Here is a 23,059-nt window from a genome sequence, read left to right on the forward strand (position 1 = left end):
CAGGGGAAGTCTGGGCGTGGGTCACAGCTCTGGGTCACAGGCTGCACCCAAAGACCTCCGAGCTATTTTCCAACCTCGGTAATTCTGTGATTTTTTAACAACTGAATTGCAGTAGAGAGGAGGGGTGCAGCTCGTTGGGTTCTTTTCCATTCAGGTACAAAATACCACAAAGTATGGAAGGCAAGGGTAAGAGCAGGTATTGGAGAGATCTCACAGCAACAAGGCTGGATTGTTGGAATTTTGATGTCCATGGTCAGATCAATGTTCAGTCTTGATCCCTTGGGGTGGTACCCACCAAACGAAAGGTTCAGAGGATTGCAGACATTCCATTTAGCATGGGAACAGCTGTATCCCTCCCCAGGGAAATGATTCCTCCTGTCAGCTCTAGCTCTGAGGGCCATGAGCCCTCGGGTGGAGCCTCCCTGGCAGGAGTCAGGGGCATTCTGAGGCCTGGGTGGTCTCAGTGCCCCTCTGGCTCTTGCCCACTCGTGCTCCTGTGCTGTGTGGGCACCTTGGACCTGAGCAGGAATCTGGCTCCAGGAAGTGCTGCCCTACCCTCTGCTCCTTTGTTCCCCTTTCCAGGCACATCCCGAGTGGCCATCAGGTGCCTGAGGCACAGCAAGGCATTGACTCTTTCCTGCCCAGGCTTTACACACTTCATATCAGAGGTGGGATGCTCATTATCTTATCATTGGAGGAGCAAATGAAGTGCATCGAGTTAAAGTAGCTTTGTTAAGCAGATCTTACCAGTTTGAAATGGTGTTTTGCTCTAATCCCACATTAATGCAACTTCATGGAATTCAGGAAGTTCTTCCTGCTCTACAGGACATTACAATATAACTTAGTTCTGAAGAGAACTGTGCGCTGGCAGTCCCACTGAATTCAGTGAAAAAAAAAATTTAAAAAACCCACAGTTTTTTTAAGTGATTGCAGAATGGCCCTGAGGGTATTTTTTTCAGCTAGCTTTTTATAGAGAGCTTATTTTATTTGTGTTCATGAGAACCCCAGCCCTGCTCTGGCTGAGTTGAGGAACAGTGAAAATACAGGGTGCATGGGACTGTGTCTGTTACTCTTTTCAAACGTTTCTAAAAACATCCTAGAATTAACTGATTTCTTAACTGGTTTGCCTTCTTTGATTTTACTCCTTTTTATAAAAAAAAACACAGGTACTTTTTTGGGTTTATGTCACGATCAGTTTATTATGACCTGTAAGTACTTGGAGAGTACAGAAAACCAGTGGGGGTTTCATTCCTGGACTTGTCAAAGGAGGTGCTGAGTTGCCCTTCTCTGGGTGCTGCCCTCAAGGGAATCTTGTCACTGCAGCACTCTGACTGCTCTCACATTGATTCTCTGGGTAATTTTAGGGGAATGATCCCAGAAGTCCAGAATGTATTTTCCCCTACTGGTTTGGGTTGGTTTAGCTGGAACAAGGCAGGCTTCATTAGCACTTTGTACAGACATTTGTCAGGCACTTTGTGCAGGATAGAAACATTCAGTTATGTGGCTTTTCAACACTATCTGATGGTGCTGCTTTTGTAGGGTTGTGGTTTGCCTAAAACCCATTGCACTGAAAGAACCACAGCCAGTCAGGAATTGCAGCTCCTGTCCTGTAATTCCCATCTGATCAGCTGATTCTTTTCTAAATCACTGCAACTTAATAACAATAAGTGCACAGTGAGAGCATTTCCTAGTGAAGTACTAAGCGGGTACTAAAGCCTGTGATTCCAGGAATGCCATTCTACTGTTCTGTTATAACCCTTTAGAATTCCAGCTTAAAAGTAAGATTTTGTGTGCTAAGTAATTATCTTACTTCTTGCAGCTTCTTTGTAGGGGGATGCCAGCTATTCTTGGTACCTTCTGTTAAACTTTCAAAACTTTTTCTTCTCCAAGAGACCAAAAGAACAAATTTTTGGAAATGGTTCTACATGTTTGAAGCTCAGTCATCTGCAGTTTGTTCTTAATTCTAATTTCACTATGGACATACATTTTGCACAGAACAGAAAATGTCACTTTATGGTTTAGTACACTTTATGGTTTAGTACAGAGAATCTCACAGCCCAAAGCATGCCACTATTACTTGTCAGGACACAGCCCTCTGAACTCTTTTGTTCCTGATACCCATTTCTCACAAGCCCACCCAGAGCTGAAGGCAGTCCTGCCCCCTGGTCTTACCTTGGGCAAATTCTGTTTCTCCTACACTGCTGGAATCAGGGGATGACAGAATTTCAACCATTAGTTCTTCAAAAAGCAAATCTTTATATTTTAGTTCATGAGGTTTTTCTAGTCATATCCATGTGTGCTCATCTGATGAAAGTCAATTATAAACAATTAATACAACATTAGTTTCAGCTAATATTTTAACTGTACATGAAAGGCATTTTTTAGCATTTAGAAGTGAGCTCTGTATTAGCCACTGTGAAGAAAATTAACTCTACCCCAGCCCAAACCAGCACACATTTCAGTGCTACTGAAAAAGCTACTTGAAGCAGTATTAAAGTGCCTTTCTAGTTAACACGTGTATCATAGAATCCCAGAATTTTTAGGGTTGGAAGGGGCCTCTGGAGGTCACTCAGTCCAAGCCCTGCCCAGGCAGGTCACCTGGAGCAGGTGACACAGGAGTGAGTGTGTCCAGTTAGGTTTGGAATGTCCCAGAGAGGGAAACTCCACAGCCTCCCTGGGCATCAGCTCCAGGGCTCTGCCCCCTCCAGGAAAACAAGTTCTTCCTCATGTTGGGATGGAATTTTTTGTGTTTTAGTTTATGGAAATTGCTCCTTGTCCCGCTGCTGGGCACCACCCTCTAAAGGTATTTGTATAAATAGCACTGGAGACTGTGCCTAAGCACAGCAGCAGTGTGCTTCCCTAAATGAACTGTGTGTGACACAGGCTGTCAGTGCTGGGACCCCAGCTTCCAGCTGATCCAACATTCCTGAGCTTTCCACACAGCACTCCCACCTGCAGGTTATCCCTGATCCTGCCCCTGCTGCTCACTGGGATCCTTCTCTGAGCAGATTTTTTTCCCTGCCATTAAAATGGCAAAGAATGAGATTTTTTTCTTTTAATTTTAGTGAGATGAACCAGCCTGCAGAAAAATTGTGTGCAGAATTAAGTGTCAGGAGCAGAGGCAAGGGAAATGGCAGCCACAGCTGGACCTCTCTCTGCTGGTGGCAGTGAACAGTTACAATGCTCAAAGCTTCTCTTGGAAATTGTGGTGCTGGCCACAAAATACTTTGGTAACAAATGGTTATATATTGGTTAGATATAAAACCTATAGCACAGGTTAATGCCTCTACAAAACCAAGTGTTCACAGAGCTGTTTTCCTCTTTAAAGCTAAAGGAATGTTATCAAACTTTCTAAACCTGTTTTCAGCTGAAATCAGGAGGAAGATGAGCTCACACACAGCTTCAAAGGAATGCAGAGAGTTAAGGAGTACAGTCCGGTATGGCATTTCTAAACTTCTTCCAGTTTAGAAGGATTTACCTTGTACTGGAAGAGTATTCCAGGAATAGGTCTGTGAAGGGAAAAAAGAGAAGTAGGATGCCCAGCTGAAGAAACCTGTCTGGCATTAAGAACAGCCAGAAGGAATCTGACTGATTAATTAAATGGATTTAAATTTATAGAGGATTGCCTACCCTTTAAAAAGGTGACCATTCAGGTTTCCTTGTGAAAGGAACCATTAGGAATTTGTGTAACTCCTGCTATTTACTGTCCCAAAGCAGTGATGTGGTTTGGGTGTTTTCAGAACTGTTGTGACAAAGCTAATCATCTTCCTGACAACAGGATCAAGGCCACAGGTGAGAGGACAATCCCCCCAGGTAATGACAGATAAAGCACTACAGACTCAGGTGTGATGGCACAGCACTGCCTGCTCCGTTCTGTCAATGATGACATAAGGCTCCTGGCTGTCAGTCTCCTGGGAATTACAGTGCTCCAGCTTCCCTCCCCTGCCTCCAGCAGAGTCACCTGCAGGCTGCCCCAGGCCCCTCCTGCCCCCGTGCGAGGGCCGCACATCAATGCTTTGGGGGGGGATGTAGGTGAGGTTGGGGGGCTCTCTGACATGCCTGAAGCACTCAGAAGCTGGGTGTGCCTTAGCAGGATCCATGAACAGTCTCTTGCTGTCAGAACCAGCAGTGGAATCCTCTGTGTGCCCAGCAGTACAGCACAGACCTGAAGGTGGCTCAGGGTGTGACGCTGCTCTCTTGTGCAGCTCAGCATCAGTCAGGTATGTATGTTTTATTTGGGAGTGACTGAATTCTCTAATGTGACTGTCACTTCTTCCTGCATAGGCCATTGCCTCAGGCTGGCCACTTTCCTCTACTGGATACATAAGTTCTTCCTGGGCATCCTTGATTTGTAGTTCTGTGAAGGTTAAAGACAGCTCACAAACGTCCTCTTCCTTGGGGATGCTGCAGTTTTGGGCAAAGTCCTTGTAGGGCAGAGACTTCAGCTCAGTGGGCTCATCACCAGGGGCTGGGTCTATGCAATTTATGGCATCATTAATTTCTGCTTCAATTGATCCTTCTGGGACTCCTGGAGCTTCAAACTCCAAGGTGGTTTTGCTGTCACAGGAGCTGTCAGCAAACATGGCAAAGGCTGGGGGGCCGCTGGCTCCCGGGGACAGAGGTGCAGGCCCCAGCGCTCGTGCAGCCAAGTCTACAGCCCCTGCCAAGGCACACTCCTCACTCAGCCTGGCTCTGGGCTCCTTTTCCAAAGCCTTTGGAGAGAGACTCTCACTGAAGATGGGTGTTTGTGCTATGACAATGTCACTGTATTTGATCAGGAAGTCCTCGCTGTCTGAGCCCTTGCCTGGGAGATGCGCGGTGTCGATGCTTTGCCTCTGGTGCTCCTGGAGGCTGCCAGGAGATGCAGCAGCTGCTGACTGAGCCACATCCCCTGTGATCCTCACATTCCCAGCAGCTTCAAAGGAAGCAGAACAGGCAGCTGAACGCTTCTGCGGGGGGGCAAGGCACAAAGGTGTCTCACTGCTCCCTTCATTTCCCAGACTTTCAGTGTCTCCTCTCTGGGGTGTCTGATGTTCCTCGTCCTCCTCTCGATGCCGATGTGTTTGTATTCCCTGCTGCAGGCTCTTCTCCAAACTGCCATGTGTTTCTTCACTTGTCATCTCCAGGATGGCCTCACACTCAATTCTTGCCAGGAATATCTCAAATGCAGTCTGCTTTGTTTCCTCATTGTTTCTCTTTTTGACAAGTGAAAACTCTGTTGCTGTAGTTGCAACATACCCTATTTTCTCCAGGACTGCTTTCACAATGTCCTCTGGCAGCACTGGCTGGATGTAGTAGACAAAATTCCCAGTGAAGGTCTGGAACAGAACACAATATGGAAAAGCTGGTGAACACTGGGGGAAAGGGTGCAGGGAAATGTGAAACAGCTGATTTCCTAAAGATCAAAAATGCTTCAAGACTTGCTTACAGCTTTCAAAAAGCCGTGTTCTACAAGTCTTGAGTTTTGAATTGCAGTGAGTGAGGCTTTTCTAACAGCACTGTTCTGGCAGCCTCTCGAGCATTGTGGCTTTGCTACAGCACATCAGTTCCAGTGAAGCTGTGCCAGTTTAAACCTGCTGGGGTCTTGGCTAAGAGTACCAGTATTCAAAAAGGAAGAGAGTAAGGAAATCATTTTAGTCAAACTAGAGAAACTTAGAAATAAACCTTCTGTGTTCTACTGAACCTAAGCTTTTGAAACAAGCAGAGATTCATAGAATTAATCACTGAGGTCTTTTCCTAAAGAAAGAGACATGATGCACTCACTGTGAATCCCCTTTCTGAACTGGGGACAAGTCTGTAACATTTTCTTTTTCCATGGTTCAGGCTCCTGCTGTGAACTTTACTACCCTTGAATTAAACTGCCATTTTTTAAAAGCAGCTTTCTGAAGAGAGACTATTCTAACAGAAGTATTGTTCAAACACCTCTCTTGCACAAGCTGTCTCCAAAATGCCAATAAAATGCTGCTGCTGTGCAACAACTTAAAAAACTGTTCAAAGTTTGCTTGTTTTAGAGCTCCCCAGGCATGAGGCCTAGTTTGTAACATGGAAGTGGTTTTTGGTTTTGTCTGAAACCCTGTGACAGGAGAGACTATTCTGAGCTGGGCATGACCAGCTCCTGGCAAGTCAGAACAGAAGAGAGGTAGGAATGCAAAGTCAGGGTTTCAGGAGTGGGGTACCTTGTTTTCAGGCTGCCCAGCTTGGGCCAGACCAAGGCTGATCCCTGAGCATCAATGTCACAAGCTGGAGGTTCAGGAGAACAAAATTGACCCCCAGAATGGCCACAGTATAATTCTCAGATAAATCTGTTAACAGTGCCCTGCATGGACATCAGAGCAGGTGAGAGGCAGGACATGGGAAATACTATTCCATGTATTTCTGGAGCTTTTAATCAAATCTCTACATGCACAAGGTACTGGTTGTTCTCCAACTTGTGCCTTGCAATAGAATTATTTCAGGACTGCAAAAGGCTGTCTCACACTTTGGGTTGCCCACAGTGGCCTTCAAAGTTTAATTTTAATGCAGCCTAGGATTCTTGTGTTAGGAACAGCTGAACACACTAAGTGTAGACCAGATATCTTAGGCTTTGCCCTGTTTTAGGGAGCTGAATGAGAAGAACAGGAATTTACAGCTGTTTGAAAATCCACAGGTGAGACCTAAGTGCAGGAAGAACCAAAGAAATGGCTTTTCCTCACCAGCACCTATTGCCAAAGCAAGGGCAGTAAGTTTACATTTGGGTGTCTGAGGTGTCTGTTTAAATTTGGGATGTGTGAAGATGGCTGTGCCTTCTGGGCAATAAGATGTGCTCAGTGTGCTGGGGAAGTGGGGTAACCATAACCACCCTGCTGCAAAACCCAGCAGCACTTCCTCTTTCCAAGGGGCTGTCCCTGCCCCTTGCACCAGCTTCAGGCTCCGAGCTGGGATCAGGGACCAGAGAGGCACTGGCTCACCTGGCCTTTGGCACCAAGCCACTGCAGATGGCCACGGCTAAAAACACCCCTGCTCATAGGCAGATTCGGGTCACAGCTTAGAGTGATCAAAGGCAAAGCCTTTCGGAGTAGCTTTTACCTTCCCTGCTGCCTCACCACAACGAGGGGCTCCGCTCCCAACCCCCGGAGCTGCTCAGCACTCAGGGCCTCAGCGAGGACAAGGCCTGTGAAGGCCAATGAACACCTCAGAGCAGCCCTGCACCGGGCTGAGCACCCTGCCCCGAGCAGGATGTGCCCCTGACCCCGCTCTTGTCCCGAGCAGGATGTGCCCCTGACCCCGCTCCCACCTCCCGGTGCCGCTGCCAAACCCCGGCCCGGAGAGGCGGCCTCGTAGCCCCGGGGGGCGGGCGGCAGTGCCGTACCTTGAGGGAGCGGATCTCCCGGCGCCAAGGGCACAGCAGGAGGTTGACGCAGAGCAGCTCCAACAGCTCCAGCGCCCTGAGCAGGTCGCGCAAGGCGCGGCCGCCCCGCGCCCGCCGGCAGCGCTCGGCCACGCCGCGCACGTCCAGGGCCCCGCGGCGCCCCGGGCCCAGCAGCCTGCCAAGGGTTAAATGGGATCTGTGCCTGCTGCGGGGTGACAAGTGCCCTGCACTGGGGTTAAACGGAGGTTGGATCCAGCAGCTGGAAAACACACCTGTGATCCAGGTGCTTTTCTAACCTTGATTTTTGGAATCTGAATTTTCAAATCACCACCTGTGGCCACCATGATGATGTTGTTCTCCTGTGTGACTTCACAAATTGATAACTATTCTCTCATATGATGATTATTATTTTATTTCACAGACATCTATGGTCATAATTTTACGTAGAAATTATTTCTGTAGGGTAAGGAAGGGAATAATTTGTCAGACTGTACCAAGACCACTTAGATCAGTTGGATATGGTTTCTGTTCAGGAAATATATCTTTGCTCACCTTGCTGTGCTAAAAAATGAGCTGCTTGAATATTTCTGGGGTGATTGGCCTATTATTCCTATTTCGCCATTTTCATATTTTCCCTTGGTAATACGTTGCCATTTTCAGTGTCCTGACTTCAGTAATTGAACTTTGCCCTTCTTGAGCTTGGACACTGACTTGTCCCCCAAAGCAGGAGGGACCTCACTGTTCCAGTGCTTGTTCCTCTGACAAAGGTAAAATCCAAACGTAAGTGACTGAAGCACAGAGTTGCTTCCTCAGCAGTTGCTCAGTCGTGGGTGGTCCCAGAGATGGAAAATAAAAAGCATGGAAGCCATCCCAAATACGCGTGTGTTCTTTACTAAAAGTTCTGTATAAGATCAGTATGCTAAAAATTGAAGCAGAAGAGATGGCTACAGAAATACAGGGTTGTTATCATGTAGCAAGAAAAAGCATGTCCAGTTTTCTTTCTGATTTTACCCATGTAATAAAGCAAAGGCCTGTGTTAAACCTGGGTTTTAGCACTGGGATTAGAATTATGCAAGGGTTTAGGGTAATATCTGATAGCAGGAGATTAATTTCTCAAGAGCAACATCACTCTGCCAACTTTGCTGAGATTTATCCAAGATCTGCAATATTTTCAAGAAATGAAAGCATGTCCTTACTGCATCATTACAAGGAATTTCAACACCTGCAGTAGTAGCATTAGAAGCTGTTGGAGCAGCTTCAAAGCTGCAAACGTCTCTCTATAGTGTTTTACAGCTAATTTTTTCCTTTCTAGTGCTATCTGTCTGGATTTATAAGCTTCCCCCTTCCACCCAGCTTTGTTGGATTTCACTCAGTTGAACAAGATTAACAAGAGCAGAAAATGCTCAACCACTCCTGCAAGTGATGGTGGTTAGATAGAACAGAAAGAAGCAACTCTGAACTCTGCCTTCAATTCACAGTTTGTTTTTTAATTATATATGTTTGTAATGAATCACATAACCCAGGTATTCAGCGGTAACTCAGAAAAATGCTACAGTTCGATGTGGATGTTTTGGTTGGCTCCCATAGCCATGTGACAGCACAGCTGGGATTGTTTGGATTATTCTGTGGTAACAGGATGACAGGATTTTATGGAGTGCTCCACGCCACCAGAGGGAGCAGGCAGATGTGTGTAAGAAATGCTGCCAAACCCAGAGCACAGTGCCAGGGACACTTCACTGTTACTGAAGGAAGAATGAAAGACTTGGATTACTTTTCTACAATTTTACAATGCATTGCTACCATGAGGTAATATGTAAATCTCCCATTCTCATCAGAAGTCTACTTAAAGTCAGCTTGTTTTGTAAATCACAGTTACAGAGTTGGTGGAAGGGCAGGAAATCCCTGTTAGAAAGGTGAAAAGCCAAACCAAAGGGTTTCCCACTGCGCAGAGAAACTGAGCATCAGTAATGGGGCAGGGACTTGTCTGCCACGTGTGAAAAGCCCTCTGTGCCTGTCTGCAGAGGAGCCTGCAGCTTGGTCATGTTACTTGGATGAACCTCACTTTCAGGGGAAAAAAAAATCCCCTTTCCCTTCTGATGTGGGTTTATTAGATTCCCCAGCCCTCCCCAAGAGCAGCCTGACGGAAGCAGGTCCCAGAGCCTGGCCCTGCTGCAGGGCAGGAACAGCTCTGCCAGAGCTGCAGGCAGGCCCAGCCCTGAAAGCCAATCCCATTCTGCACAGACCACCCCGTGCTTCCCTCTCTGCTGACTCCCCTGCCAGTAAACCTGGCTGCGGCACTGCTGTGCATCTCTGCCCCCTCTGAGGTGGGTACAGGGTTGTTTCTCTCATTGCAGGGTGCTTTGCATTCCACCAAACTGTTGAAATGAATACTTTATGGAGAGGATCAGTTCTCTTGTGTTAAAAACACAAATGTGAAATAGAGCCTTACCTTCCAGAAACGCCTGCCAGCAGTTCTGCAGTGCAAAATGGTGAGGTTTTGTTCTTTTGGGTATAGTATACAGAGAATATGGAAAATCTTGCTGAACTGCAAAAGAATTGTCTCATTTTAGCAAAATACATATTTACTGTCATCTACTTAGCAAAAAATGCATGCTTACCTTACATCTCATCATGTGCATATGACTCAGTAATGGTATAATTTATATAGCAGTAAGAACCATATAATTGCTTCCTCATCTAAGTATTAATTATAATTGTGTCAATCTTTGGAGTGTTGAATGATGATTACAGTTGAAAATTATTCAGTATTTACAGAAAATCCAAGTGCAATTTTAATAATTTGGATGCTGCTTCCTTTTAAACACCATTATATATTTGCTATACTCAGCTTTACATATCCTTTAGTGGGGATAGAAAATGAAGTCCATTTTCTCAGTGTAAAAAACTTTTTTTTTTTTTTTTTTTTTTTTTTTTTTTTTAGTGAAAATGCCTCTAAGAAATTTCCTGGAGATGAGCCTGTGATAACTCTGCTCTCCTGCCACAGCTCCTTGGCTCCTGTCCCTGGTCCCAGATGGAGCCCAGGCTTGTGGGTGCCCCAAGGGCTGGCTGGAGCTCCATCCCTGCTGTTGATATGCTGGCAGTCAGTTCTGCTTTCTGCTAGCACCCAGACTCACCCTGGGGTTTTCCATTAGATACAGAACTTAAAAATTACTTAAAAATGCAGAGCGCATTTCCTGCAGAAACACATTTCAAAACAACAAAGCAAAGAAGTTTTCCAGGGGAAAGTCCCAAGGAAAGCACAGGGTTGAGCTCTCCTTGCCTTCTTGTGCGTTGTGTGTCCTAGGCCAGACACACAGAAGCTTTCAGATGACGAATGGGACTATTTCAGATGAGGAATGGGACTTTCCAGCAGAAGTGAACAACAGGATCCTAACTGTTTTGTTTCAGGCAATAAACAGAAACCTCCTTGGCCGTCTGCTGTTGGATGTCAGGACTGGCCTCTAGTCTGAATCTTGCAGCATTTTTTTTGCTGGGCCATACAAATGAAGAGGGGGAAGCAGATCTTCCTGTCCCACACTGGGTCCTCCCCAGCCGGGGTGAGCAGACCGAAGCTCGGGGGATACGTTGTGTTTCAAACACAGATCCAGCCCTGGGAGCTGTGCCCAGCAGTGCCAGGGCTTGGCCAGTGGCTCCCGGGAAGGGAAAAGGAGCAAGGGGTGCCCATGAGGGGCTGGGTGCCCGCTGCCCTGCCCGCCTCACAGCCAGTGCCCGTTCTGGGAGCCCCTCGGTGCCACCCTTGGTCTCCTCTGGCCGGGCTGGTGCAGGGGTGAGCGCAGCCGGGCCCGCCCTGGGGACAAGGCGCTGCTGTGCCCTGGCCCTGCTGAGCCCGAGCTGAGCTCCCACTGCCCTGGCACACCAGCTGGGGACCCACGGACTGCCATCCCAGTGTCCTGGGCTCACTCGTTGGGTTCCTTTTCCTGGTCTCTTCTCTAAAGCTGGGAACGCTCCGAGACCCCTGAGGCTCTGTCACTGTGCCCAGCGCAGCGTCTGCCCGCATCGCACTCGCACAGCTCCCAGAGCTCACTGTGGCCACACGGCAACACCCGCGCTCCTTATGGAGAAAGATACTGGCCTGTGCCTGGAAATGCAGCCGTGAGGGGGAGCCGGCCTGCAGCATCCTCTAGGATTGCTGTGCCTGTGCCTTCCCTCGGCTACAGCAAGCCCGTGAAGGACGCGCGGCTCCAGCCTGCACAGCTGAGCTGCAGCTCCTGCCGGAGAAGCGGCTGCACTGTGGGGCCCGCTGCCTCCTCCAGCACCTCTGGATGGTGTCTTTTGAGGAAGACTTGCAACAGGCTTTGCAATGGCCTGGAAAGCCTGGCACCAAAGGAATAATGTGAATATTAAAATATGATTATTTTTTCTTTGGTTCTACATGGTACGTACTGATATTTTTTTTTTTTTTTAGGCAGTGCTTTGCCTACTGAAACACACAGACAAAGAGTTATTTAAAAATGCTTTGTTGTCAATACACTGAATGAGCTGTACTAGTGACACCTACAATGACAACAAAAGGCTCTTCTTTTCCCTTCTGTTCTAAAACATGCAAAGTATCATAAAATCAACAAGTAGGCTTGACTGGATAACATTTATCTTCATTATGAGTGGCTAATTTCAATGGGTTCTGCAATGCTTCAGAAAGGTCAGATGCACTGCTTGTCTCTGCTGCTCTTTTATGCTGAGTGATGCCATGGAACACTTTGAAGCACAAACAGGGAAATTTACATAAACTTGCAAAATTCACTGTAAAAAACAAAAAAAACCCATTGTATTCCTGTTTAAAGATATAAAATTGGTAAAACTTCCAGAGGTTTTATTCTCCTATTGGTGCGAGTTCTTCAGAAGAATGGAAGGGAAGGTTCACTTCCGCGGCCGGGTGCGATGGCGGCGGCAGAGGCGGCCCGCTCGGCTGCGGCAGGCCGGGCTCCCGGGCCGCGCTCCCGGGCCGGGCTCACAGGCCGTGCTCCCGGGCCGGGCTCCCGGGCCGCGCTTGCCACAGTACATTACTTCAGCATAACGGAGGCAAGTAAAGTGGGAAAAAAAAAAAAGTGTGTGGTGTTTTGTTCCTCAGCCCACATCCTTGCTGACCCTGCCGTGTGTGACACTCGAGAATGTAGCACTTAAACCACGCAGAGATAATCGCAGAGGGGCACAGTCACCATAAGTGCAGTGCCGGCAGGGCTCATGCCTGCTCTCTCCTGCCTGTGAGAGCCAGCTTGGAAAAGCCTGCGGGGAGAGGAAGGGGTGTTGCTGTCTCAGTTGTGAAAGGCGGCATGGAGAGCTGCGATGCAGTCTCCGGCAGACATCTCTGTGCTGCCCTGGCTGGGAGCTGAGTGCTGCCAGGGGCTGAGCTGGATAACCTGGGCACACTGGGGCTGGTCCCTCTGGCACTGGGCACAGTGCCCGTTGTGTTCCTCCAAAGAGCAGGAACAGGGCAGGTGGACTGGGGGGTTCCACGGGGGGCAGCCAGGCTCTGTGCTTCTGCCTGTGCCACCGGGCTCAGCCAGGGAAATGTTCTCTCCTCGCTCTGCCCCGTGCTCCCTGGCTACAGGCAAGAGCCCGAAAGAGTCACTACATCATGATAAATGTTAAACCTGCTTTGTAGTTGCTGTTTAACCATTCCAGCACCATTTTAACTCCAATCCTGTAGAAGGAAATGTTTCCTATTAAAAAAAAAAAAAAAAAACAACCAAAAAAAAACCAAAAAAACCCAAAACCCCTTTCTCTACTAAGTTAACCTGAAAAACATTTCTGCTGGAGCCAAACAAATTAAGAACCTATTTCCTCAGCCACACTAATTGCAGAGCAATTAAGATCTGGGATATTTCCTGAAAATTGGGATATTGAGCATGTGTCTTCTCAGCAGACTGTAGGCACACACTGTGCCCCTGTACCTGTGTTACTGCCAGGCTACACCAAGCTCCCAAAGCCCAGTCTGGGTTCTTAGGGAAGGGAGAGGTAAGAAAGTGAAATCAGAGTGCTACATAACTAAATTCAAATATCCATGGGTATTTTTATTTTTACCTCCATTTCATCTTACTTTTATATTCGTCAGGACAATGGCTTTAAATTCAGACTAGAAAATTTCAATTTCCCCATCAGAAAATAATATTTAAGAACCCAAGTCTGTTCTCAAAACCCTGAATAGGGCTGCTAGATATTTCAGAAAAATCCCAACATGTTAGGAAGTAGAACTGGTTTTTTTTGTTTTTTTTTTTTTTTTTTACAGCATGTGGAAAAGATGTCACTCCAGCCTCTACTGAACACACTGAAGCTTTCAAACATACATGGTAGTCTTTGAAAAGTTCTTAGACCTCCATCAGAGACTTAGGATGTGCTGTCCTCCACTCTCCTTGAGATCCATGAGGGTAAAGAAACAGCCACTTCTTGCAGGATTCCTATGAACTGCATCTTTACTCTAATTTACATTTTGCTGACCCAAAGCCTGGTGAATTTATTTAAAATCCCTCCTCAGGTTTTGACTGACTTAATCAGGCTAATAGAGAGCACTTACTGGCCCTATTAGCACAGGGGAAAAGTTTCCATTCAGAAAATTCACAGCAATGGGAGTTTCAAGGGGGAAAATTTGGAATCCTTCTGCCAGGGAACAAAAGGGAAGAAGCTTCTCTGTCTCCTGCTTCTGGGAAATCTGCCACTGACCTAAAGGAGAAATGGGCACAGTGGGAGCTGTTTCTTGCTGCTGTTATCTGATCATCTGCAGATGATTCCTCTGCCTTGGGTTTAATTTAATGCCTTTCCTGGACCACAGGCCAGCTTTGTAGAACTGAACTGCTGGCTGGGATAAACAGGGAGAAGATCCCTTAGGAAGCAGACTTTGAAGGGTTAAGTAAATGGTGGGAGTTATGGTATTGAGGAGTTGGCATTTTAATGTTTAGTTCCAAATATCAATATATTTGTGTTGGGGCATTTTATCCTTCATACATAGGATAAAAATAATTATCTCTTTTTCTCCAAAAGCAAGTAATGTTCTTCCCCCTCATTTTTGGCAATTAAGATCACATTTTAAAAATTGAGTGAGGTAGTAAAAAACACATGCCAGACTTTCAATTAAACAGCTTTTTGGCAGCTTCGCAGCTGTGCCTACAGATTGTTGTGGCCATGGAGAGAATTACAAATAATTCAAATAGTTGCAGGTTTTGGTTTTTTTAAATAACTTTTTGTATTTCATTATCAGTTTATGATCTTGATGTTCATTTCCTGTGTTCTTTTCTATGCATGGGATCTTTGCTTGTAGAGCTGACATTGCAAACAGCTCCTGCTCTGTTTCTGCAGATAAGGTTCCTAGCACTCTCTGGTGAGGGCAGAATGGACATGAATTAAGGTCATAAAAGAGACTTTAACTTTGTATTTTTTTCTTTGTTTCCAAGTGTTTTGTGTGTTTTCTAAAATGTATTTTCGTTGGGTTTTTTACGTTTGGGGTTTTTGTTTTTCTTTGTTTGTTTTGTAGTGTGATTTTTCCCCCCCTCTGTTTAACAGCTTTAGTACTTTGGTTGTGCTTTGACTGCTGTTATAAAGGCATTCCTGTGGGATAAATAATGCATTATCAAGTCTACAAGCATGAATTTTATTTTACAGTCTCTCTTTCAAGGAGACTTTAATGTGTAAACTTATATGACTTTACAAGATCTTTTTAATTAGAGAAGCTAAGCAAGTATTATAAGAAATAGTACTGAGTTGAACAGGCATCCACTGTATGGTGGTGGCTGGAAAGCCATTCCTCAATAGATTTGAAGGATTACTTAGGAAAAATTTCAATAGCAATAATTTCTTGCAGGTGATTAGCAAGTATTGATGTAAGTGATGCTGGATGAGAACCTTACTGTCATTTTAAAACACAGCCAAACCTTGATCCCCAGTCTAGAGCTAAACAGGCAAAAAGATTTGGGGGGGAGGTTGGGAGGTTTGTTCTGTTTTGGTTTATTGGTATTTTATGTGTGAGTTTTTTTCTGGGCCAGATTTCTCCTGGTGTGGCTGCCTCAGTCAGAAGCTCCCAGTTTAACTGGGGGGCACCAGGAACACCAGGGAAGTGGAAATGGGAGAGACAGAGGAAGAGGGGAGGTCAGACACTGCAGCTCACAAATCATCAAATTACAACCTCAGGAACTGCTAAGGGAGTGATACCCACAAAGGGGTGTGCAGTATGTGTGTGTACATACATATGTGTGTGTACAGGTATATTTATCTATTTCTATATATATATTTACATATATATATGTTTTGCAACTGAAAATGCAGGACCACAAAGTGGAAAAACAAAAATACTTGTTCATCTTTTACAAAATCCACCACAATAGTTATATTTTGTCTGTCAGATTCACTTCTGTGAAGATATTGGACATGTAAAAAGTAGCTCAGGCTTGACGTTCACTACAGCAGTCACAGGAGAATCCTTTTAGACAGGAAAGCAAATGCTTTTGGAAAGTGTTGTATTACCATAACATAAATAATGGAGCACAGGAACTCATTACATTGCATCTTGTGGATACCAGCCCTGAAAAAATCCTTGGCTGCAGTACTTGTAGTGAATCCACTTTAATCCACTGCTTGCTAAAACTTGTATTATCTGGAGGTGCAGTAACAGTGGCAGTGATGAGAAGGAAGGGGTTACTGACCATGAAATGTGCTGCTGTCTGCATGGCTTTGGGCCTTGTTTTTGTTATAATACCTGCACTGCTGTGTTTAGTCACACTACTGAGTTTTTAAGGGATAATTTCCCTGGGAAAAGCAAGGGAGGCTGTCTGTGAGCATCCTATTGCAGGTAAATGGGATCTGCAGAGGGGAATGGTGCTCAAAAATGGCAGCAGCTCTCCAAGATGACCTTGCTGACTCAGAGCGTGGCAGGAGGGGCAATAACTTTGGGAATTTGTTGGGTCTCGTTGCAGTAAGTATTAGGATGGGTTTATTGCCAGGGAAACTCCAAAGAGCTTCTTTAAATGGCTGTCATTCATAAATCAGGAGCCCCTCTCTGGGGCAGGAAGAAGGTTCTGCTGACAGAACTTCTTAAGATGCAAACAACACGAAGTGAAAAAAGGCAGAGCTGGGAATGAAGAATTCTTTGTGCAGTAGATGTCTCATGGTTCGCTTTGTTCATTTGTTGTATGTTCTAACTCTGCTACAGTTGCTCCTGTTGCACTGTTTCCATTTTGTGTTCTTTTGAAAACAGCAAACAGAGCCCCTGAATCTGCAACATCTGTGTGCTGGCAGGCTGGAGCTGTGATGAAACAGCACAAAGGATGTTTCCATGATGATGTTACCTAACAGAAAAGCTGAAATTAGAACATTTGCGCTGTAACTCTCTGCAAGAAGGCTCAGATGAAAAAAATAATGATGAGTTTGATGCCCATGTAGGCAGTTGAGCTGATGATGCTGAACTCTGCCTTCTGATGGCACAATTTGCTCACAGCCAGGCTGGTAGGAGAGCAGCCTGGAAATCTGTCCAGGTGTTCTTTGAGGTGTGTTTTCCTAGAATACGTATTTTCTTTGGTGATTTATTATTACCATGGGGAAATGTATCAGTTTTGACAGAACTGCTTCTCTAATGACATTATCATGAGCTAGGAATATTCCTAGGTTTATTTTTGATCCTGACACTTTCCATTTGAGATTCTAATTATATACATATTTATTTACATATTTATTTTAATGCTTTTAAATAGTAAAAAATGTAACCCAAGGTATTGTTCAAGTAAACATATAGGGCTTAATTAACTTAACTATTGAAGAGATAGGAAAGTTGGAATTTAGGTTTTTTCTGTCTTTTTTTCTGTCCATAGTTATTTCTGGAATTTCCAGTTCCTCAGAACTACAATAGGAATGTTTGTGTTAATGAGCACGAAAAGGTTGCATCTCTGTTCTGCACTCTCTGTCAAGATAATCTTGAGGAAGTTATGACTTTGATGGATAAATATTCCAGAGGAAAAATGAAATTAAGTGTAAACTGTTTTCATGAAAACATATATCAGATAACATTTGGAACCAGTATAATGCAGTTTCATCATAATTGTGCAGCTTTAAACAATTGAAATAAATTTTTAAATAAAACAAGTCATTCTAGGATGAAGGTTTCATATGATACAATTCAGCCTGGCATTAATTTTATACATTGTAAGAACTACTTGATCATCAGCAGTGTTTGGTCTCTGGATTTCTGTAACCATTACACAGTAAAGGATGCTGGACACTGACTGAGTAACAAGAATCAGTTAAATAAAAATTTGTAGCTTCCCAAGCCATGGAGTTAATCCACAAACTGGATTCTGTACACCACCTCCAATTCTTGCATGTCACCAGAACCTGCTGATGTTTGAGGAAGTTTTCCATTTGACAGATTTTAGGATCATATTCCAAGGAAGGGCTTTGCTGTAATTATTCCAGGAATGAATTCTGAGCAGGTGCAGGAAATACTGGCTGCAATATGCAACTGGGAAATCAGAGAAAAATACTCTTTGTTTTTAAAGTACAATCATCAAATATTTGGAGCTTTAACTTGTGGTTGCTCTGCATAGCACTGTAGATTTCTGCTTAGAAATCCTTGGTACTTCCCTTCCATGAGGTGTTGCTGCTTTCACTGCTGCAGGGTGTTTTTTATGCAGCAATAATTTGCACCTTCAGAGTGGAACTGGGGCAGGTGTAAAGAGAGGCTGGTCAGAAGGTGCCCACAGATATTTTTGATGACAGAAAGCAAAGGGAATTTTGTGCCCCAGCCTCCCAACACACAGGCTGAGGTGTGAGAGCATTTTCTGACTACAAAGACAAGAAAAAAGAGAAAGGTGTGGATAATTAAGAGGAATGGAAACACCACAGAAAGAAATGCTCATAAATTGGCTGTAAACAAAGTTAAGCTTGAAATAAGAAGTTTGCCAAAATAATTAGGAATTTACTTGTTTCTATCCCTGATACTGATGAGGAATAGCACTGGGATGTGAAGGGAGGGGCTTCAAAGTGTTTGGAATTTGGAGTTAAAGGAATTGAATGTTTAGGCTCATGTAATGATACCTAATGGAATTATAAACCTGTCATATTTCCAGTGACATTTTTTACTTTACTAACTGAAAATCTCAGTGGGGGTATTGATGTAAGAGCTGAACTTAACCCCAAATGTCCATCTTATGCTTTGCCAGCTGTCAATGTAATGTGGCAAAATCTCCTCACCTGGTTTGCTCTCAGGAAAACAGCCTTGGCAAAGGAATACAGCACAATATAGCAAGATTTTGTGTCAGTTCCCTGCAAGCCTAATTCTGCCTTTCAAGAAAATCCAGGAGGCTGGCTTGGCTAACTTGCATCCTCAGCAGTGGGAGATGGAAAAGAATGTCTTAAAAAAGAAAGTCCCTTAAGTAGGCCATTTAAAATATATATTTAAAGGGAAATTAGTGTCTGACTTTAAGATGGGAGCATTTCCTTTTGCCATTTTGAAATAATTTTTAATTGATTTGCCCATTTTAAACAATGCAGGCTGAACATGGTTATTGAGAATGCTGGGATTTATCAAGCCTAAATAAGACAATTTTCTTTAGAACAGATCCTATGTAGATTAGGGAGGATGACCAGCTGAGGAAGAGTGAGCCCACAAACAAACCCTCACACAATGTGATTTAATATGAATGCTGGGATAGAGGGGGCTGAACGGTTTTTTACTTCATGTGCCCTGTGGGGAACATTCACTGTGAAGTTTGGAGAGGACTTCTGTGGCTCCCAATAAAACCATTCCTGAAGGTAAATCCCTGCATCCTCCTGAGCAGTCATTCCTCTGGGATGTTCTGTCAGACACTCACCAGTCTCAGGCAATCATCGTGGTTGCCTAAAGCTCTGTACATACCATTAATATCCAGTCACTAAGGAGTGAAAAAGCACTTATGCAGTGGGGTGAAATGCATTTTCCCTGGCCACAAGGTGAGAAGTTGATAAAATTCCTTTCCTGCTGTGAAATCTCCTCATTGCTTGGATTTTACTGACTCTCCTAAAGAAAATGTAATAGTTTTTGACTTACTTGGACTTTGGTTGGTACTGTAATTCAATCCACTTCAAACATGTGAACTCAAATTATTTTTAACCAGCTTTCTTACTCCATATTTGTAAGCAGATAACGAGCAATGCTCACTAGAAGTGTGTGTTACAGAGAACTCAGCACAGTCAATGTGAGCTCATGGTTTCTGTCTATAAAGGTTTCACTGTGGTGTCAACAGTGTGATTTTACTCCCACCAGCACAGTGACTGTTGAACAAAATGGCAGATACTGGATTTACAGGCTTTCCAGTGTTTCTTTCCAAGCCATGTTGACCATGATGATAGGTAAGATGTGGCAGGGAGATTGTGCTTGTCTTCTGTCCTGGCTGGATGTGTTCAGTGGGAGGGATTAGAATTCTATGGCTTAGAATTGGTGGGAGATCACTTGGATCATCTTTCTCACACTGAATTTCTTAGAAACAAAGGCTTTGCCATGTGTGGTGGCACAGAGTATGAAACATTAACTTCCAGCCCTGCTGCCAGTGAAATATGCTCTGAAATACAAGCCCCTGATATTCTGAAACTGTTTGGTTCATACCCCCTGTATTTTGTTTTTATATTTTCCATCTACGCCTCATGTAAAATCAATGTGACAGATGCTAGCACAGATCTGAGATTCATTAAAAAGCCATTAACGGTCCTAAAGGGATGTTTATAGATAGCAGCACTGTATATTTTGGGCTGTCAAAACAAATTGACCAAATGGCTTCTCTGTAACCACCCTGCAACTACAGCAGGCTAATGACAAAATTCCATGCCTGGCATCCCTCTTAATCTAATGCAAGAAAGGGGTTAGTGGAAGTGTCTGTGGGGATAATCAGATTGAGCCACAAATGAAACCTGTGATTCAGACATCAGAGCAAATACTAATATCCCAAGGCATTTTTCATAGATTAATTAACCAATAACATTTTTTCTATAAATAGTGTTTTATATAAACAGTTATTGGACTTCCAGCTGGAGAGTTGGGAGTGGGGAGGCCTGAACAGGGAGCTCAGCCACAGACACAGGGACTGCCTCTGTGTTTCATCAGTCTTCCCCTTAAATCCCTTTTCCACTCATTTTGTAGTTTAAAGCTCAGCTATAAAATGTAACTAACCACCCCTTGGCCAAATAAAGGTGTTGTGCTTTCTCCTGAAACCATTTCAGTGTGTGGTCTGACAGGAATGGTGTGAGGAGCTGCACACTCCTGGCTGGGTGCTGGAATGCAGGTGGCCTTGCCACACCAGGTGGATAAAGGAAATTATCCTGGCAGCACCCACTGCTTTTAACTCATTGAACTCCCTCACTTCCAAGATTTTTAAGAGTTATTTACCAGTGCAGTTGCTTTCCTTGCTGCTCTTCATTTCTGTTCTGCTGATGCCACAGCTGCACTACCTTTTGGCCTTGCTAGTTTAGCTTTAAATTACATCTTGCCCTCCAGGAATTAGGAGGAGGAATTACATTCATTTAGGCAGTGCTGTGTTTCAGTAAACCTACTCTTCAAAATATTATCATATGCAATAAGATTGATCCCAGGGAGTTAAATGCACAAGGTCAGGCATGTCTTGTTTCTGCTTCCAGGCCATGTCTGACAGTCAGCTTTCAAATAATGTCCATGCTCTACTAATTAAAAACAGATGCTGCAGTGTTATGCCATGTAGGAGAATATAAAGGGAGATGTACAGGAATTTTTCAGGCTTTACATAATGCAGTAATTCAGACAGTACCTTTCACCCAGTGCTTTTCTGAACAGTTACAATGGTCTGGAGAATGCATTAATAGTAAGTTTGAAAGTCTCTATGTAGCTTTGCTTTCAGCCATCTGTTTTCCCTGAAGTTCCCCAAATTGTGTTGCTAAGATATAAAATTTACTAAGATTTTGATGATTTGCCAAAGCTGATTTTTCTAAAATATTTAACTGCAGTGGCAGGATGAAAATAGCCAAACCATTCACAATAATCTCTACCTTGGACCTGTGATGCAGGGCTGTAATTACTGGGATGAGCAGTGTTTTCCAGTGTGGGCAGAGTGGATCCTCAGGGACACAGTCCACTCAGCCCAGCAGGGAAGCTGGAGGAGGCAGTGGCTGGACACCTTTATGTGTCCCAGAATATTCTGAGAACAGGTAGGACACAAGACAATTAACCCTTGCCAAGCTTGTTACAGAGCCACTGCAGAATGTACTGCAAGCTGTGGATAATCTGTGCTGTCCTCTGTCACTCGTATCTCCTTCAAACACAACTCCGTAGAAGTGGAAAAACCTTCTCTGTGTCTGTTTCCAACTGGAAATGGAAGCATCCTTTGGTATAATCTTTGATGATCTGTCTGCTAAGGAACTATATTGTCAGTTTGTTCTCAGGAATCTGGCCAGCTGCCCACTCAGAGTCTTGCTTGGGTGTCAGCTGGCTGCCTTTTATTAGGAAAGACTCGTGGGTGTGGGCCCAAAATCCAGTCTAAATTCCTAAGTGAATTTATATGAAATTATACACATTTAGATGCCAGGCTCAGAGTAATTTTTCACATGTGAGCTTTCTGGTAAAATATTTACACAATCCCTAAAAGCCCATTAGTTATATAGGATGAGCTGGTAATACATAACTGCTGCTTGTAGAACATGCACAGAATAAACAAAGCAAAGATCCATGTATGGTGTGCTCATAGTGCTGAGCTGCTCTATACCACAGTCAGAAAAGGGCTGGTCTTATAGTGCTTTAACTCAAAAAGAGTCTGCTTAAAAGGAAGAAAAAAAAAGAAAAATAAAGGGGGGCATGGCTGTCCAACCTGTGTTTGCTGTTTGTAAGACACAGCACTACAGAAAGCTTGAAGTTCTGCTTAAAATGATTCCTGTTGGTTCATTGGAGGGAGTAACTGAATTCCTTCATTTCTGGACCTCAGGTGGCCTGAGGCACATGAAGGAGATGCCCATGGCCCAAAGTGCAGCTCCTGTGGCTCATGAGGCTGTTCCTGTACCCTGTGAGCACACAATACCCTAAATTGTGGGCACACAATTTAGGAGCTGCTGTATGATTTCTGCAGTTTTGTTTTTCTGTTTCCTCTGATTTGAACACTCTCAAGATCAGTAATAAATGTAACTTGGAAGTTCTTGGAAAAAGTATGTATTTTTGACTTTGAAACTTTGACTTGTAAATGCATTTCTTTCAAAGAAAAATGATTTTAAGTAATTCTACTTGTGTGTCTCATTAGTATGTTATCACTATGATAAATTTTAATGTGAATATCACTGAATAAAAATTCCTGTCCACATCTTTATTTAGTAAAACTGTATTCTGCTAAGGACAACTTGAACTTACACTCAAGCTAAACAAGGTCTGTCTGTATTCAGAGTTTGTGTGAGCTGAATTTTTGCAGTGGGCTTTGCCAGTGCAGGACTGTAACCCTGAGAATGTCAGGCAAGTGCTTACCATGGAGGTGGATCAGGATACATGATGGTCACCTGAGAAAGTATATCCAGGTAGGAGTCAAAATCACAGGCTGGGGGGAACTCCTCACTGCAGGTGGATCTCAGCTCTGCAGAGGAGCCGCCGTGGGAGAAACCATCTGGAGCTGCAAAACAAGAATTCATATTGGCTGCTCTTCCCCTCCGTGCTGGATGCTCTGTCACTCATTTATAACACTGCCACAAATCAGAAAACAAACCCTTTCTGAGGCAGAGGAGTTGTGGGTATTT

General features: G+C 44.3%; 1 protein-coding gene across 1 annotated transcript; it reads right to left on the bottom strand.

Moving 5' to 3' along the window:
- Nucleotides 1-1,182: 1,182 nt before the first annotated feature.
- Nucleotides 1,183-12,370, bottom strand: BEAN1 (brain expressed associated with NEDD4 1). Its single transcript, XM_041462862.1, has 3 exons — nt 12,231-12,370; nt 7,349-7,523; nt 1,183-5,318 (listed from the first exon to the last, which is right to left on the bottom strand). The coding sequence occupies exons 1-3, from the start codon at nt 12,368-12,370 to the stop codon at nt 3,840-3,842; spliced, it is 1,794 nt and encodes a 597-aa protein (XP_041318796.1). The 3' UTR covers nt 1,183-3,839.
- Nucleotides 12,371-23,059: the final 10,689 nt, after the last annotated feature.

Source organism: Pyrgilauda ruficollis, unplaced genomic scaffold (assembly GCF_017590135.1).
Source record: "Pyrgilauda ruficollis isolate IOZ18807 unplaced genomic scaffold, ASM1759013v1 scaffold160, whole genome shotgun sequence".
Taxonomy (NCBI): Eukaryota; Metazoa; Chordata; class Aves; order Passeriformes; family Passeridae; genus Pyrgilauda; species Pyrgilauda ruficollis.

What these genes read in the sequence shown, in the direction of transcription:
- BEAN1 (XM_041462862.1), bottom strand. Translation starts at nt 12,370, where the DNA reads ATGTACTGTGGCAAGCGCGGCCCGGGAGCCCGGCCCGGGAGCACGGCC. An exon ending in CATCGCACCCGGCCGCGGAA is followed by an intron (nt 7,524 to 12,230) that starts GTGAACCTTCCC and finishes AACCCTTGGCAG; the next exon opens with GCTGCTGGGCCCGGGGCGCC. An exon ending in GGGAGATCCGCTCCCTCAAG is followed by an intron (nt 5,319 to 7,348) that starts GTACGGCACTGC and finishes GTTCTGTTCCAG; the next exon opens with ACCTTCACTGGGAATTTTGT.